The 19,818-nt window shown below is 41.7% G+C and overlaps 1 protein-coding gene across 2 annotated transcripts in view; it reads right to left on the reverse strand.

Annotated features, from left to right (window-relative positions):
* Positions 1-614: 614 nt before the first annotated feature.
* The window catches only part of LOC135548667 (AP-2 complex subunit beta), a 69,302-nt gene continuing 50,098 nt past the window's right edge, over positions 615-19,818 (reverse strand). For both annotated transcript variants that reach the window (XM_064978498.1, XM_064978497.1), the window contains 4 exons: positions 16,073-16,157; positions 15,809-15,895; positions 7,731-7,885; positions 615-2,610 (listed from right to left, as the gene is read on the reverse strand). In XM_064978498.1, the coding sequence (XP_064834570.1) occupies positions 2,536-2,610; positions 7,731-7,885; positions 15,809-15,895; positions 16,073-16,157 (402 nt within the window). In that variant the 3' untranslated portion in view covers positions 615-2,535. The remainder of the gene's footprint in view (positions 2,611-7,730; positions 7,886-15,808; positions 15,896-16,072; positions 16,158-19,818) is intronic.

Raw genomic sequence — 19,818 nt, forward strand, 5'->3', positions numbered from 1 at the left:
ATAGAGGCTTGGGGGTAGAAACTGTTCAGGCTCCTGTTGGTTCCAGACTTGATGCAGCAGGACCGCTTGCCGTGTCAATAGAGAACTAGGAGGGTGGGGGGGGGGGGGTCTTATTGACGGAGTTATATTGTCTATTTTGAAGATAATTAGAGCAACTAATTACCAGAGCCCTATTCTCTAGGCCTATAGCTCTGCTAATTTCTTTAGTTCAAGCCAGACTTCTTCCCAATCCCCACAATGCAGATGATGTAAAGAGTTGGAAATCCAGTGTGAAACACTTTTCCCAACACTGATATCGCTGGTCTCTAGACTGTAACTTCCATTGTGCTTGTATTTCTCCCAGACACACAACTGTAACAAAATCAACATGCTGATTCAGACTGACATTGTCAGTGTGCAAATGCCTACCCTCCAAAGGAAAAAACCCCCACCTAAAACATCAGTAGCATCTCAAGGGAAATAAGCCTAGATTCTGAGCGAGTCACTCTGTATTCTGAGCATCTGTGGACTACACACTGCTATGGCTGGCCTTTGGCTGTGTGTCATACACTGGTCATATTACCTCTGGTGTGATTATGGATTGTGAACAAATGAGTGAAAAATCAGGCACTGCATACGTTTATACTGGACATTTTATTGAAATAATAGAGGATACAGTGCCACCTTGACGATGAGGAGTGATGCAGTATCAATAGGTTAGCTTGAGGAGAATAATCATATTACTTCTTACTACAGCCGTTCTTTAGGCTTATTCCTGGTTGCTGGGCTTATAAGTACATTAAATATTTTTTCTCAAACAAGTTCTGAATGGGAAAGCTACACCCAAATACACCTGTATAACATCTTGCTTGGGATACATGCAGTCAAATTCTGGGCAAAGATAAGACCATCCCCAGTAGCCAAATGTTGTTTTGAGAATGAGAAAAACAGACAGCAAAGATTTTTTGGGGGAGCAATGGACACCGCTTCCATGCAGGTTTACAGGCACATCAGCATGTGGCAACAATAAAATATGAAAGCTGAAGTCACAAACACAATTGGTATCCTTCAGACTGCACTTTACATTGACTTCAATAAAAATAATTAATAAAATGATCAACAATGTTTGAGCTCAACTACCAGAGGTCTAGCAAGCATGGTTAGTCATAGAGATATGGCATATTAAAATCACATCAGTTTGTATACATTTATTAATACAACTTCCACAAGGACTTGGTACATAACTGGAATATAGCGCCAACGTTTTTCTGTTATGGAATACAAGCACACTAATTCTGGGTTACAAGGTAGTAATATAATAATCATATTTCATTAGTCGTACAGAACTTTAGGTCTACAAACTACACCACGTCACTGCACAGTATAATCATAGAACGGGGACCCTGGTCATTAGGTGGCCTGCAAGCACTACATAGCCTCCATGTTTAGGATAAAGCAATGCCAGGGAGGTGATTTTAACTGCAGAACACCACAAACACGTACAGTAGGTATGTAATTGATGACAGTATGGGGTTGTTATCTACTATGAAAATAGCAACTGATATTGACCCTGGCTTTGGGTTTGACCCAAGGTTTAGGGTTTAGTTTTGTTTGGAAGAACAGCTGAAAATGGAATATCAATAACTATCTTACATATAAAGAATAACAAATCATCTCATTGGAATCAACATAAAATGATTACAGTATAACAGAATGGACAACTCATGCCACACTCACAATTGGCATAATAATTAATACTGCAACACAAAATCAGCACAGGGACATGGATTATTGGAAATCTCGGAATGACTATAACTGTGTTTGATGGCTGCTGCAGGTCGAGCAATCAGAAAAGCATTGAGAAGCTTGAAATTATCAGCTACCTGCAAGTATCAATAAAAAAGAACAATGGCACAGACTGCAGACAGTCTGTCCACAGACTGGAGCAAACAAGTAATAATAGCCATCATAAATAGTGGTCAGCATAGTGGTTACTAAAATGAGTAGAGAATGACATCCACTAATGCATTCAAATTATGGCAGCCTGACAATTTCATGTTCCCTGTTCCTGCTCTTGCCTCTCACTACTGCCATCATGGCCCAGAATGGTACTTGTTGCATCATGGAGACATACTGTAGCAACTGGTTCAACTGGAAACGTCCGCCCCAGTAAGGCCTGGAAGTTGGCACCAAATCAAGTATCTCTTGTGGAACGGTTGAAAAGTAGGAAAAGTACCATGGAAGCAGAACAAGCATAAAAAATAGACACAAAACATATATGATATTACACTTTCCAATATTGGCAATACAGTACAAAGAGGTGGGACCGATGGCTTAGTGAATATGAAAGATTTCTTCTTCTTTTTGGAGAGCTTCACCATCAACCACGTTTTACGACATTAAGACATTTAGTTTAGGATGGAGTGGGGATGTCACATTCTCCCATGGAGGTAAAGATGGTGGAGAGGAATAAAACATGACTAAAACGCTAACAGCTGCTGTTTGTTCATGGGGCGAGGTGTGGAGTGGAGGGTGGTGAGTGGACGGACGGAAGGTTCAGTTCTTCAGGACTGAGTCGTACACCTGGTAGACATACTGGGTCACCTCAGGAGCCCGGCACTTCAAGGACAGCTGGAAGAGAGGATAGGAAAAACTATAGGTTACATTTCAGCTCAATAAGTCTGAGTACATTTCACCTTCTCTAATGCACAACAGTTTACACCACAGGGGGTACCGGTACCGAGTCAATGTGCGGGGGTACATCCATACTACCGCTTTAAAAACTCTAGAACATTAATGCATACTAGCATGTAGACGTACACTCAGTGACCAGTTTATTAGACAGACCACCCTTTCTCATGAAAAGGGTTCACGCCCACAGACAGTGGTCATGTGGACGTGGCTTGCTATATAAAGCAGGCAGACAGGCATTCAGGTACTGTTCAATTGAACGTTAGGAATGGGCAAAACGAGTGACCTAAGCGAATTTGAGCGTAGTATGATCGTCGGTACCAGGCGTGCCGGTTCCAGTACCTCAGAAATGGCCGGCCTCCTGGGCTTTTCATGGACAACAGTATCTAGGGTTTACGGAGAATGGGTGCGACAAACAAAAAACATGCAGTAGGGGGCAGTCCTGTGGGTGAAATGAGTTTGTTGATGAGAGATCGAAGGAGAATGGCATTAATCATGCGAGCTATCAGGTGGGCCAGAAATAGCCAATAACGGCGCAGTACAACATTGGTGTGCAGAACAGCATCTCGGAACGCACATCTTGTCGGTTCTTGTCATGAATGGGAAATTGCAGCAGACGACCACACCGAGTTCCACTCCTATTAGCTAAAAACAACAAGAAGTGGTTCCAGTGGCACGCAATCACCAACATTGGACAATTGAGGAGTGGAAAAACATTGTCTGGTCCGACGAATCGCTGTTCCTGTAGCGTCAGGATTTGGCGAAAGCAGCATGAAACCATGGCCACTTCCTGCCTGGAGTCAACAGTACAGGCTGGTGGAGATGGTGTAATGGTGTGGGGAATGTTGTCTTGACACGTTAGGTCCCTTGATACCAACTAAGCAACGTTTCCATGCCCCAATGAATTCAGGCTGTTCTGGAGTCAAAGGGGATTCCAACCCGGTAATAGATGGGTGTACCTAATAAACTGACCACTGTGTACACTCTCCTGTTATTATGGCCTGGTCCATATGTTAAACCTGTTCCATGATGTCGCCCAAAAGGTATTTGCCTGAGATGCTTCTGCCAATAAATTGGCCCCGACACAGCTGCCCTTGACCATTTTGAAAGGTTGATATGAACTGTTACCTGAACTCTACTACCTTGGACAGCAGTTATTGTGCAAGGGTCAAATGAAATAACCCCTGGGCATTATCTATGTATGGGGAGCACAAAAAAAACAATAGCCATGGCCATCACCATAGCTCACTTTATATTATCAACCCCCCGCCAACCCCTCTTTTACACTTCTGCTACTCTCTGTTTATCATATAGGCATAGCCACTTTAACCATATCTACATGTACATACTACCTCAATAAACCTGACTAACCTGTAGCCTCGCTACTGTATATAGCCTCGCTACTGTATATAGCCTCGCTACTGTGATTTTCCACTGTCTTTTTACTGTTGTTTTTATTTCTTTACTTACCTATTGTTCACCTAATACCTTTTTTGCACTATTGATTAGAGCCTGTAAGTAAGCATTTCACTGTAAGGTCTACACCTGTTGTATTCCGCACACGTGACAAATAAACCTTGATTTGATGAATAAAAATGAACAAAGTTAAATAAAATTTAAATTATTATTCTGTGTTGAGCGGTTAACAAAGCAATAGGTATTCCTATATGCTTAATCTAGAGTTAATAATATAACTTTAGTTCTACAAACGTTGGGCTATATGTTTTGATTTGTAATACATGATAAGGCTGCATGATGCCGATTTGAATTATTATTCTTATTTTTTTGCTCAGGCTGTACACACTACATCAGTCACTCATTCACAATTTGACAAGCACAAGCAATTTCACACCGGAATCCCTGTGTGGCTGTAATGCACTCTTAAAAAAAGCCTTTTGCGTGGCCGTTGTGCAATTCTCCCTGAGCGCTGCTCACTCCATCACGTGATCGGGTCTTTCTCACAGGATACAAGGGAAGATAGACACATTCGGGACGCAACTTCGTGCATCTTTACCCAACTCCATGGTGTATATTAAAGATATTGGAAGAAATGTTCACATTTGCTTTTCGTCAGCCAACAAGATGAGTAGACCTAACGAACAGCAAAAGCATTAGCCTATGTCAATCTACTATCCCCCAGAGTACAAAGGTCAACCTATTCTATTTTTGTGAGAAATAAATATACCAAACGTCTGGAACATATAAAATAAACAGAAGCAAAAAAAAAAATACATAAATAAAAAAGACAACTAATAAATAAATAAAAACAAATAGAAAAATAACAAATAATTAAGGAGCAACAATAAAATAACAGTAGTGAGACTATATACAAGGGTTACCTGTACAGTCAATATGAGGGGGCACCGGTTAGTCGAGGTAATTGAGGTAATATGTACATGTAGGTAGAGGTAAAGTGATTAGGCATGGATAATAAACAGAGTAGCAGCAGCTTAAAAATGGGGGTGGGGGCAATGCAGATAGTCTGGGTAGCCATTTTATCAGCTGTTCAGGAGTCTTATGGCTTGGGGGTAGAAGCTGTTAAGAAGTCTTTTTGACCTAGACTTGGCGCGCCGGTACCGCTTGTCGTGCAGTAGCAGAGAGAACAATCTGTGACTAGGGTGGCTGGAGTCTTTGGCAATTTTTAGAGCCTTCCTCTGACACTGCCTGGTATAGAGGTCATGGATGGCAGGAAGTTGGCCCCAGTGATGTACTGGGCCGTACGCACTACCCTCTGTAATGCCTTGCGGTCGGAGGCAGTGCAGTTGCCATACCAGGCAGTGATGCAACCAGTGGTGCAGCTGTCAAACCTTTGAGGATCTGAGGACCCATGCCCAATCTTTTCAATCTCCTGAGGGGGAATAGGCATGGTTGTGCCCTGTTCACAACTGTCTTGGGTGTTTGAACCATGATAGTTTGACGGTGATGTGGACAGCATCAAGCATTGCTCTGTTTATGACTTCAAGTCCCGAGATTAGGCTGGTGTAACCGATGTGAAATGGCTAGCTAGTTCGCGGGGTGCGCGCTAATAGCGTTTCAAACGCCACTCGCTCTGAGACTTGGAGTAGTTCCCCTTGCTCTGCAAGGGCCGCGGCTTTTGTGGAGCGATGGGTAACAATGCCTCGAGGGTGGCTGTTGTCGATGTGTTCCTGGTTCGAGCCCAGGTAGGGGCGAGGAGAGGGACGGAAGCTATACTGTTACACTGGCAATACTAAAGTGCCTATAAGAACATCCAATAGTCAAAGGTTAATGAAATACAAATGGTATAGAGAGAAAAAGTCCTATAATTCCTATAATAACCTCAACCTAAAACTTCTTACCTGGGAATATTGAAGACTCATGTTAAAAGGAACCACCAGCTTTCATATGTTCTCATGTTCTGAGCAAGGAACTTAAACGTTAGCTTTTTTACATGGCACATATTGTACTTTCACGTTCTTCTCCAACACTTTGTTTTTGCATTATTTAAACCAAATTGAAAATGTTTCATTATTTATTTGAGGCTAAATTGATTTAATTGATGTATTATATTAAGTTAAAATAAAAGTTTATTCAGTATTGTTGTAATTGTCATTATTACAAATAAATATATTTAAAAAATAAATAATAATAATACAAGTGTCCAATTAATCGGTACTGGCTTTTTTTGGTCCTCCAATAATCGGTATCAGTGTTGAAAAATCATTATCGGTCGACCTCTAGTACAACTATGATTTGTTTCTTATGCTGGGCATCATGCTCTTTTGCACACCAGTATCTCTACCTGCACATGACCATCTGATCATTTATCACTCCAGTGTTAATCTGCAAAATTGTAATTATCTGCTTACCTCCTCATGCCTTTTGCACACAATGTATTTAGACTCTTCTTTTCTTTCTACTGTGTTATTGACTTGTTTATTGTTTACTCCATGTGTAACTCTGTGTTGTCTGTTCACACTGCTATTCTTTATCTTGGCCAGGTCGCAGTTGTAAATGAGAACTTGTTCTCAACTAGCCTACCTGGTTAAATAAATGTGAGAAAAAAATAATCACAAGTGATATATAATTCACAAGATATAGGCTAATATTGTCACCCATCAGACTATTCTTGCTTTAATCTTGTCTTTAGATATCCTAAATAGCTTGGGTGAAATTTGTTTTGATTTTGAATGGACCGTTGTCATGCACCTGTATCGAAACAGGGCCAGCGGGAAAAAACACGTCATCTATGCACTTAAATAGCAAATGGAGGATGCTTTCCCCCGTTTATTTTCATGCCAGCCAGGTAGGCTATATACTCTTGTTGTAAATATAAACAATGTGCTTAATATTAGGAAAGTTGAGAAATAAATATAGTAGGCCTAGGCAATAGAAAGCTGGTTCTCCTATTTTTATTAGAGGTCATCACCGTCACCATTTACCGTGACTAAATGGTGACTCTGAGTTTTACTGCCTTCATGACTCGTGACCGCCAGTGTGGCGGTAATACGGTCAACGCAACAGCCCTAGACCTGACCATGCCTGTATTTAGGAGCTATTTTGCAGTGCTATATGCGTCTTTTGACCTTGTTCATAGCCAATCTAGAGGAGCAAAAGTTAACCAAGCAGCATGTCTGCTGCCGAGGTCATCCATTACTCTGCCAGAGGACATGTCATTCCCAATGAGTCCTCAATGATGAACAGGTTCCTTCAACAGGACCTAGCTGGATATAGCTGGGTGTGTGTAAAACAAAGGTTGATAACTTGTATTACTTCCATAAACCATCTCTAGGTACCACTTCCTGGATGTAACATGCACTTCTTTACAGGGGAGTGTAGCGAAGGTGCTGTCTCATTGAGAAGGGCTATCAATTATTTCCTGGGTTCAAACATTCCATTAAAGACTAAGTCTACTCATGAAGGTCACGCAATGACTACAGCATTTACAAAACACAAAAGTGTTTATTTGTCTGGTACTCTAGTGAGGGAAGGATGGAAATATAAAGAGCCTTCTGCTTGGCACTTCAGACTTCTACTGACAAAAACAGTAAGTGACTTCTGAGTTCAGAATTAGGAGAGTTGAGGTTAGGCGGGTGTTTTACCGTGTAGTTGGGGTTGCCGGGTTGGATGCGGAGCTCAGCCAGGATCCAGATGCCATTGGTGAGCTTGAGTGACTGGTAGAGCATGTCCTGGCCCTCCACGTTCCTCTTGGCGATGGTGTAGATGTTGTCGTTCTGCAGCTTCCCCGACACAGTGTCTGCAAGGTCACATTACACATGAGTCAGGTATATACTAGAAGTGTGGATATAAATTCTCAGTTTTTTCAGGATTTCTGGAGTCATGAGGGAATAGGCTGCGGGGGAATACTTAAAATGGGAATTTTGGGAAGATTGCAGGAATTTTCCAACCCTACTTTATGTGGAGATCAGCGCCACACAGGCAAAGCTCAGCTTCATGGGCTGTAGGCTATTCTACAGTCAACTACTGATAAGTGCACATTGGATAAGTGCATTCTCCATTGTAGTGCAGTTCAGCAGTTGTAATTAATATATTTTTTACTGACAGTACTCATTCAGACATACACATCTGAGAGGAGAGTTATCTATAGACTAAGGCATTGTATTGTACAGTAGTAGCATCATTTTTGGGAACTGCATTCTCTAGTCTAGGAACATGAGGTTTTTGCTTTATTACTCGGTATTGGGCTATATATGCAGTGGTTTCTAGAGTTTCCATTGTTGCTTTGCAGCGTCATCTAAAAAAAGGACTGAGGGACTCAATACAATGAGAGAAGGTGATTGATTTCATGTAAGACAAAATTCATAATAATAACAGTATGTGAAAAACCAACAACTCGGCCATTAGCTGCTTTCTGAGTCATATTAGACTACACACATTGCCATGACCTACATCAGCTGCCTATTCCTCTGTCCCAGTCAATCTGTACCCTTAAGGCAACTCTAATGGTTTCTCTGTGAGCCTGGCTAACGACTGGCAGTGGGGAGCAGCTCAACTATTATATCTACATTAGCTTCATGAAACAACTGCTGGAGCTTAGTCCCTCCTTTGTGCCTCTAAGTGAAACAAAGTGTCCTGATCCAAGTCAGACTTTGAGGAAGAGGAACAGAGCTTGGGTAACTTTTAACAGTGCTGTGAACATTGAAGCAATACATTGAATGTCATGGATGTAACCTAGCCTGTAAGCTGTACTCTTATGTGGACTGTCAATATAGGGAGTAGCTACTACAACTTCCAGATCTCACATCTAGAGGTGGGGATGTCACTATAGACACTATGTCTAATGGGCTTAACACCATAGGTTAATGGACAAACTACCACTATCATAAAGTCTGACCCTGAGGCCCATGTCCCATTGTAGGTCCTGTCCTGAGCAACCGTCAGTGCCACTGCTCTCAGCCCTCAGTCACTCTGTAGTCTGGGGCAACCAGGCATGGTGTGGGCTATCATTAAAGAGCTTGTGTGAAGTCTCCTTCAGGGAAAGGGGGGAAGGGTGAGGCGAAATGCCTTGAAAGGAGTCCTGAGAGGTAGGTGGTGGATGGAGAGAAGGAGAAAGACAAGTGTCAAAAAAGAAAGAAGCAGGACAAGTGACAGTGGGGGAATGAATTTCATCTCTCCTACAGCGTAGTGGAAAAGGTTCCTGTATGACTAGTCTCTATTATGTTACAGTCGGCAGGGAAGCTTCTAGTGGTCAAGGCTCCCAACTCCATACTGCTTTATCCATTTACCTTTGAGCAACACTTGTCAGTCATAGATGGTAAATGGCTGCTTTTTGTTACCCTACTTTGTTTGAATGTGAGATGCAACTTAAGTGGTGTTTGTATTTTTTGTGTGGCCAATTAGTGCCTTGTAATTTTCAGGGCAAAAAGTGAAATGTCTTTTTGTCTTTTTCAGGGCAGAAAGGATGTCAGTTGTGTTTTAATAACAGCCTTTGAAACCATCCAACCACTATCACAATGACATTCTATGTCCTCAGATGAACAAGGGAAATAAACATTGATTACTGGGAAAATGTTATATCCATTAAAATGAAAAGTATGATTCAATACCATTTAATGTGTTGAAAGATTACCTTAATTACCTTAAAGCTAGCTAGTATGTTGCCTACTTGGTGGCAAACATTTTGTATTTGCTATGCTATTATTCTCACTTGCATGACTCATGGGTCTACTGTGGCTGTGGAAAGAGACTTGTTTTAAATTAGGCTACTGGAGAATTGCTTGTCACGCTACACAGAAAGCATCTAAAAACAGAGGTGGTAACATAATAAGACTCTCCATATTTGACTGAGGAAAAATGTAGGCAGCAAAAGAAAATACATTTTCATAATCATCTTCCAGCGGTATCATCTTCCAAAAAATGTACACTACCGTTCAAAAGTTTGGGGTCACTTAGAAATGTCCTTGTTTTTGAAAGAAAAGCTGATTTTTTGTGCATTAAAATAACTTGATCAGAAATACAGTGTAGTCGTTGTCAATGTTGTAAATGACTATTGTAGCTGGAAACTGCTGATTTTTAATGGAATATCTATATAGGCGTACAGAGGCCCATTATCAGCAACCATCACTCCTGCGTTCCTGCTCCTGTGTTAGTTATTCAAGTTTATAATTTGAAAAGGCTAATTGATCATTAGAAAACCCTTTTGTAATTATGTTAGCACAGCTGAAAACAGTTGTGCTGATTAAAGAAGCAATAAAACTAGTCTTCTTTCTACTAGTTGAGTATCTGGAGCATCAGCATTTGTGGGTTCAATTACAGGCTCAAAATGGCCAGAAACAAAGAACTTTCTTCTGAAACTCATCAGTCTATTCTTGTTCTGAAAAATGAAGGCTATTCCATGTGAGAAATTGCCAAGAAACTGAAGATCTCATACAACGCTGTGAACTACTCCCTTCACAGAACAGCACAAACTGGCTCTAACCTGAAAAGAAAGAGGAGTGGGAGAGGCCCTGGTGCACAACTGAGCAAGAGGACAAGTACATTAGTGTCTCTAGTTTGAGAAACAGACGCCTCACAAGTCCTCAACTGGCAGCTTCATTAAATAGTACCCACAAAACACCAGTCTCAACGTTAACAGTGAAGAGGAGACTCCGGGATGCTGGTCTTCTAGGCAGAGTTGCAAAGAAAAAGCCAAATCTCAGACTGGCCAATAAAAAGAAAAGATTAAGATGGACAAAAGAACAGACACTGAACAGAGGAAAATAGTCTAATAAATGAAAAAAGCATCTAAAATCAACAATGTCATAATTTTCAATTAAAAGTAGACTCTGCGAAATTATGTTGCCTTGAGCAGCACTACAGGTATTGCGATGTGCGCGATGCAAGTCTTCACTCCCACACAGTATCTGCTTCACGCTGCTAGAGCCCAAAACAGTGTGGGAGTTTGGCCGCGAGCTTCATAGGGATGGGCATGAGTAATTGAGTACATAAACAGACGTCAAACGTCAATCTTTAACCAGAGATATACAGTGAGGGAAAAAAGTATTTGATCTCCTGCTGATTTTGTACGTTTGCCCACTGACAAAGAAATGATCAGTCTATAATTTTAATGGTAGGTTTATTTGAACAGTGAGAGACAGAATAACAACAAAAAAATACAGAAAGACGCATGTCAAAAATGTTATAAAATTGATTTGCATTTTAATGAGGGAAATAAGTATTTGACCCCCTCTCAATCAGAAAGATTTCTGGCTCCCAGGTGTCTTTTATACAGGTAACGAGCTGAGATTAGGAGCACACTCTTAAAGGGAGTGCTCCTAATCTCAGTTTGCTACCTGTATAAAAGACACCTGTCCACAGAAGCAATCAATCAATCAGATTCCAAGCTCTCCACCATGGACATAACCAAAGATCTCTCTGAATATGTCAGGGACAAGATTGTAGACCTACACAAGGCTGGAATGGGCTACAACACAATCGCCAAGCAGCTTGGTGAGGTGACAACAGTTTGTGCGATTATTCGCAAATGGAAGAAACACAAAAGAACTGTTAATCTCCCTCTGCCAGGTGCTCCATGCAAGATCTCACCCCGTGGAGTTGCAATGATCATGAGAACGGTGAGGAATCAGCCCAGAACTACACGGGAGGATCTTGTCAATGATCTCAAGGCAGCTGGAACCATAGTCACCAAGAAAACAATTGGTAACACACTAAGCCGTGAAGGACTGAAATCCTGCAGCGCCCGCAAGGTCCCCTGCTCAAGAAAGCACATATACATGCCCGTCTGAAGTTTGCCAATGAACATCTGAATGATTCAGAGGACAACTGGGTGAAAGTGTTGTGGTCAGATGAGACCAAAATTGAGTTCTTTGGCATCAACTCAACTCGCCGTGTTTGGAGGAGGAGGAATGGTGCCTACGACCCCAAGAACACCATCCCCACTGTCAAACATAGAGGTGGAAACATTATGCTTTGGGGGTGTTTTTCTGCTAAGGGGACAGGACAACTTCACTGCATCAAAGGGACGATGGACGGGGCCATGTACTGTCAAATCTTGGGTAAGAACCTCCTTCCCTCAGCCAGAGCATTGAAAATGGTTCGTGGATGGGTATTCCAGCATGAGAACGACCCAAAACACACGGCCAAGGCAACAAAGAAGTGGCTCAAGAAGAAGCACATTAAGGTCCTGGAGTGGCCTAGCCAGTCTCCAAACCTTAATCCCATATAAAATCTTTAGAGGGAGCTGAATGTTCGAGCTGCCAAAAGTCAGCCTCGAAACCTTAATGACTTGGAGAAGATCTGCAAAGAGGAGTGGGATCAAATCCCTCCTGAGATGTGTGCAAACCTGGTGGCCAACTACAAGAAACGTCTGACCTCTGATTGCCAACAAGGGTTTTGCCACCTAAGTCATGTTTTGCAGAGGGGTCAAATACTTATTTCCCTCATTAAAATGCAAATCAATTTATAACATTCTTGACATGTGTTTTTCTGGATTTTTTTGTTGTTATTCAATCTCTCACTGTTCAAATAAACCTACAATTAAAATTATAGATGGATAATTTCTTTGTCAGTGGGCAAACGTACAAAATCAGCAAGGGATCAAATACTTTTTTCCCTCACTATATATAGAGTACCAGTTAAAGGTTTGGACACCTACTCATTCAGGGGTGTTTTTATTTTATTTTTTACATTGTAGAATAATAGTGAAGACATCAAAACTATAAAATCACACATATGGAATCATGTAGTAAGCAAAAAAGTGTTAAACAAATCAAAGAATATTTAAGATTCTTCAAAATAGCCACCCTTTGCCTTGAAAACAGCTTTGCACACTCTTGGCATTCTCTCAACCAGCTTCATGAGGTAGTCATCTTGGAATGCATTTCAATTAACAGGTGTTCCTTCTTAAGTTAACTTGTGGAATTTCTTTCCTTCTTAATGCATTTGAGCCGATATGATAGCCCTATTTGGGAAAAGACCAAGTCCATACTAAAAAGTGCAAATCAATCCCAGAACAGCAAGGGACTGGGGGAAACAGGTACAAAAGTATCTATAGCCACAGTAAAACGAGTCCTATACCGACATAACCTGAAAGGCCGCTCAGCTAGGAAGAAGCCACTGCTCCAAAACCACCATAAAAAAGCCTGACTACGGTTTGCAACTGCACATGGGGACTAAGATCGTACTTTTTGTGTCCTCTGATCTGATGAAACAAATGGGTCTTCCAAATGGACAATGACCCCAAGCATACTTCCAAAGTTGTGGCAAAATGTATTAAGGACAACAAAGTCAAGGTATTGGCGTGGCACAACGCCCTGACCTCAATCCCATGGAAAATGTGTGGGCAGAACTGAAAAAGTGTGTGAGAGCAAGAGGCCTACAAACCTGACTAAGTTACACCAGCTCAGTCAGGAGGAATGGGCCAAAACTCTCCCAACTTATTGTGGGAAGCTTGTGGATGGCTACCCAAAACATTTGACCCAAGTTAAACAATTTAAAAGCAATTCTACCAAATACTAATTGAGTGTATGTAAACGTCTGACCCACTGGGAATGTGAAAAAAATAAATTATGAAATAAATCCTTCTCTCTACTATTATTCTGACATTTCACATTCTAAAAATAAAATGGTGATCCTAACTGACCTAAAACAGGGAATTCTTACTAGGATTAAATGTCAGGAATTATGAAAAACTGTGTTTAAATGTATTTGGCTAAGGTGTATGTGAATTTCCGAATTCAACTGTATGTCCAAATTTTTGACTGGTACTGTACATTTGCAACAGCACTATCACAACTCAGCGACAATGGTAGGGATTTTCTGAGTCACTGATAAATCATTGTCTCAACACAGCCTCGAAATGCGTGGACAGGGATCAGGAGCAAAGAAGATTTGGATGGACTTTGTCAATCCGGTAGAGCATCTTCGGTTTCCAAAATGTGTAAAAGTTATCTATAAAATGTATGCCAACAGAGTTACAGTAGTCTTTTAGCCAGGTGTGTAATGCTAGTAGCCTGATGAATCTTTCACAGCCGTGGCCCAGCGAAGGTACTGTGCCTGAAATAATTGGCCGCTTTTTGGAATCTTCCAGAGCTAAAATGAGTTCTTTAAAATCTCATTTTCAGCAGTTCCCGAGCTAGCCCTCCTAATGTCGTTTGACCCCACATGGACTATGACAGCTTCGTGTGTATGCATCTGTACTGTGTATGTGCATGTGTGTTCCTGTAGGTGTGCGTGGGAAGACATCTGCACATGAATTGCAGGCAGGTGTGTAACGCTGGAACCTAAGGCTGTGATGGTGTGGTCACTGCAACAAAGCCAGAGGGTTAGAGGAAAAGGCCAATTCCACCATTTAAATGTTACCACTTTAAACCCCCAGTCATGTTATCTAGTTCTCCAGTCAATCTGTAGCATCTCTTTAAAACCAATGCCCTCAGCTCCCAGTGCTTAACTGGCTTCAGTCTGGTGAACACAAGTGAGGAAAGGATTTGATGACTTTGTGGTTTGATGGTTCCAAAAGGTCACCCGCGGTACCATTTGTCCAGGTTGGTAAATAAAACCCTGCATATAGACTAAACAATAACTAAAGCTACTTCCCTCCAATATAACTTTCCCAAAACAAGGACGGCCCTCTATCTGCCCGGTAATTGGCTCAACGTGTTAGATCTGTGAAAGGAGAGGATAGTAGTAGGAAGTGTGATTCAGACATGAGCTCCGTGAGGACAATAGGCCTGATATATTACCAAATAATATTTTAGGATGACAAAAACACCAACAAGTCACCGAACACAAGCACACCCAGAGATGTCATATCTTTCAAAAACTGACTGAGCATATGATGAGCAAAAGGTTTTTCTATTGGCCTCATAGGTTAATGGATGTCATTTGTCCATTTTACATGCGTCAAAAGTTGAAATAAGTTGAACTTTTGACAGCTAGGCAGATGCATAGAGCGCTCTTCATGCATTTCCTCCTCTGCACGCTTTCTCCTCATCAAATGACATCTCCTTCCACTGAATCACCAGCACTCAATCGATAGGAAATAACACCAACTCGACACTGTCCTTCACTTGTGCTCGAAGCAGTTAAAAAAAGGACAAAAGATCTTATCCCATTGTACTCTTGGTACCTTAAACACAATGGAGTGTTCAAAACCACACTAAGCTGCAATTTCAACATCACCTCACAAATGTCCTTTGACATAAAAAAAGATAGAGGAATACAGGAAGCTAGATTGTTGATGAGACTCAATTGTCTTTTTATCATTTGTGTTTGTGCCTGATTACTGTAGATGACTGTGGTGTGTATGTCATCCACAAATATTAGCAGCATTGTGGATCGACTCATGTCCTCACGCTTTAAGACTGAATCACACAAGGTTACATTTTTAAAGCATAGCGTGAACAGCTCCGATGATGGACATTTGAGCCGTACTGCTTGAAAGCCTTGTGTTTCTCGATAGGCTGGGTTTCTGAACAGTCAGAGTTAGGAGGGTGAAAGATGACCCTCTCCAACACAAACACAGTGTACATTTTCATTCTAGATCTGTATTAGTGTTTTTATACCATTGAGCAGTAGGAGGAAAACCCCACAGATAAAATAGTGACAGCCCTTAGAGTACATATCATGGTCAGAATTTATTTTTTCCTCACATGGTGCATAAAACTTAAGTTAGTGTTCAAAGGTACATATAGCTTTCATCCACAGAGGTAAAGAAGCCTACCTGCGTTTAAGTGGCACTCCTTGATCTGGTACTGCAGCTCGTTCTCATTGGGGATGTCTTTCCAGGTTGCCAGGAACACCTGTCGCTCTGAGGCAGATGAAGATGGGGGGGGAAACAAGACACCTAAACTGAGCGGGGAGCTACAAAAGGTCCTTGTGTTGGTATAAAAAAAACTCTTCAAACTCTTTGGTGATAATGGCTCTGCTGCTATGGTAATGAGCTGGATATTGAGTGTTTGAGAGTGTTGCTTCCAGACACACGTACCCATTTTACCGTCCTCCACAAAGAAAATGTTGAGTGGGATAAGCCCGCTGAAGTAGAAAACATCAATGTTGTTCTTCACTGCCACCTGTGAACAGAAGACAACACAACATTAATATGACACCAGTCAGTGCCTTAGTGCCATGCACCAGAGGTGGCTGATTTGGACATATAGAAGTCCAATAAGCCCTCAAACACTTCTGAGCACTTTTTTTTTTTTTACCTTTATTTAACCAGGCAAGTCAGTTAAGAACAAATTCTTATTTTCAATGACGGCCTAGGAACAGTGGGTTAACTGCCTGTTCAGGGGCAGAACGACAGATTTGTACCTTGTCAGCTCAGGGATTGGAACTTGCAACCTTCTGGTTACTAGCACAACGCTCTAACCACTAGGCTACACTGCCGCCCCATGAGAAAGATGAGGCAGACAACTGTAAATATAGAATTGCTCTAAATAAGAAAAAGTGCTCTTGAAATGTCCATGCAGTGTCTGTCATGGCTAGACAGGAGTGAGACTGGGAGACTAGAGAGGTGTCTATTTGTGAGTGTGGGTGGCGAGGGCTTAAAGCTGAGTGTGTGGTCTGTTGGGCTCTGCAACTAATGCAGTATACAGCCCTCATGGGCACTCTGAGCTCTCTCTGAACTTGATTCATATTTCTGGCTTCATGGAGTGACCCTCCGGCAGGCAGTCCTTACTCTGTTCATGAATAGACATTATCAGAAGACCAGACCCTGGCCCGGCCTCACCTGTACTTGACAGGAACAGTGTGTGAAAGTTGTGCATTGCTAAGCACCGAGGACACACACACAAAGAGAAAGAGACATAAATACAAAACACACAAACCTCATCTAGTATGACGGAGTTGTCGATTCCATGGAAAAAAACTTCCCACATTAGCTCACAACGCAACACGCATCGTGACACAACGTGGAATTAGAGCTCCGACAGAAAATCAAATTAATCCACAAAAGGACAATCGTCTCCACCTACACATCTGAACCAAACTGATGTCCTGTCTGGGCTTCAAAAAATCCCCATGATAAAAACACCCAAGCTCATTAGAGGCCCTTGATTTGTTTAGTGTCACATGATCAGAGTCATAGACATACTAATATAGTATATCAAAACACAAGACGCATCACAATGGGGAGTGTGGTTGAGGTGTCGGAATCACATGGTAAATATCCCTAGGCTGTGTTGTGATTAAGTACCAAAGCTGACAATAACTATTATCTTTGTTAGTACTTAGAAGTCTTCATTACAACTTAGGGACTCTGAGGTAATTATTAGAATGAACACTGAGGTGAATCAGGGTCAGTAGTGTCCCTTCCAGCAACTAGGAATAGAAGCTGCTGAATGGTGGGATTGGTAGATATTTATGGTCATTATTATCAATTACTCAATCTGCTGTTTTCTTGTAGAATGGCCTAAGGACAAGTGTGATTGGCAAAATGTGTCACAACAGGCGCCAAACATTTTTTAAATTTAACTAGGAAAGTTAGTTAAGAACAAATTCTTATTTCCAATGACGGCCTACCGGCCAAACCCTAACGACGCTGTGCCAATTTTGCACCGCCTTACGGGACTCCCAATCACGGCCGGTTGTGATACAGCCTGGAAGCGAACCAGGGTCTGTAGTGACGCATCTAGCACTGAGATGCTGCGCCACTCGGGAGCTCCATGAGCAAGTCTTCTGAAAAAAAGGACAAGCGGTTGAATATTCCCTATTGAATGTCATTCTGCATTTATGAGTAAGTAGATACTATATGAGCAGTGTTCATTTCAGCAGTATGTGGATCCAACCCAGATGAAAAGCTGTGGTGTGGTGAGCTCAAACACTCTAAAGGGTGGTCTGCTTACCACCGGGCCTTCAGAGAGACAGATATTTTCACACACACACACACACACACACACTCACACAATACCCATGCCGGGAAGGCAAGAACAGAAAAGGAGGAATCATTATAGGATGGAGGCTAGCCTGGGATATCAGAACAAATAAAGTAGCTGTCTCAGCTGGAGAGCCCTGTAAAGTAGTGTTATTTTGGCTGAATGGTTTCCAGTGCCATCTCTCTCAGCCACTGAACAGTGAAAATGAGATGACTGGAACTACTAAAGTCTGCTGATGGATGGGCTGCTTTCCAGGATAGCTGAGTAGCTGTTAAATATTGCCCTTATATCGGCCTACGTGCTCTTATGCATATTATCAAAGAATTTACAGAGCTTTAAAAAAGGGCTATGTATTCAATTTCTGAGACTGGATTTACAGAAAGCTATTCCAGTGAATTGCCTTACCTCCATAAAAATGTGAGCTTATGAAATGAAAGTTTGTGCGGGGGCACTGAAAGCTGGAGTCCATTGTCCAGTTGGTGGCTGTCCTGTGGTGGTGGAGCACATTAGAGCCAACACTGTGGGCTCAAACTACTAACAGGCTTTACTGTCCTCAGCTTGACGGCCATGTGTGTGGGCTGAAAACTGAACCCTCCAGCTCATCTCTCGGACGCAAGACAGAAGCACCTAATTCTGTAGATTATAGTTTGATAAACAGCATTTAGAATCCTGCTCTCTCTGGGGACTTAATACCTAGTTTTACATATGCTTCAACAAGGCTGTAAAAAAGACAGGATCAAAAGCATATAAACAAATGCCATACATTGAGGATATCTTGAAGTTTGAAATTAACTTCTATTATAAAATGCACATAGCTTGATTTTTTGTTGTCCATTGTAATAAGTTTCGGGCTTGAAAGAGGAGTTTGCACACCGTACGTTGTTCCAGGAGGGAAAAAACTACAGTACCACTCATTCAAGACTCTTTATTTTTACTATTTTCTACATTGTAGAATAATAGTAAAGACATCAAAACTATAAATGAAAGAGACACATATGGAATCATGTAGTAACCAAAAAAAGTTAAACAAATCAAAATATATTTTAGATTCTTCAAAGTAGCCACCATATGCCTTGACAGCTTTGCACACTCTTGGCATTCTCTCAACCTGCTTTACCTGCAATGCTTTTCCAACAGTCATGACGGAGTTCCCATATATGCTGAGCACTTGTTGGCTGCTTTTCCTTCACTCTGCGGTCCAACTCATCCCAAACCATCTCAATTGGGTTGACGTTGGGTGATTGTGGAGGCCAGGTCATCTGATGCAGCACTCCATCATTCTCCTTCTTGGTCAAATAGCCCTTACACAGCCTGGAGGTGTGTTTAGGTCATTGTCCTGTTGAAAAACAAATGATAGTCCCACTAAGCGCAAACCAGATGGGATGGCATATCCCTGCAGAATGCTGTGGTAGCCATGCTGGTTAAGTGTACCTTGAATTCTAAATAAATCACAGACAGTGTCACCAAGAAAGCAGACCCACACCATCACACCTCCTCTATTCTTCACGATGAGAACCACACGTGGAGGTCATCTGTTCACCTACTCTGCTTCTCACAAAGACACGGTGGTTGGAACCAAAAATCTCTAATTTGGACTCATCAGACCAAAGGACAGATTTCCACCGGACTAATGTCCATTGCTCGTGTTTCTTATTTTTATTGGTGTCCTTTAGTAGTGGTTTCTTTGCAGCAATTCGAACATGAAGGCCTGATTCACGCAGTCTTCTCTGAACATTTGATGTTGAGATGTGTCTGTTACTTGAACTCTGTGAAGCATTTATTTGGGATGCAATTTCTGAGGCTGTTAACTCTAATGAACTTATCCTCTGCAGCAGAAGTAACTCTGGGTCTTCCTTTC

This window comes from Oncorhynchus masou, chromosome 11 (genome assembly GCF_036934945.1).
Source record: "Oncorhynchus masou masou isolate Uvic2021 chromosome 11, UVic_Omas_1.1, whole genome shotgun sequence".
Lineage (NCBI taxonomy): Eukaryota > Metazoa > Chordata > Actinopteri > Salmoniformes > Salmonidae > Oncorhynchus > Oncorhynchus masou.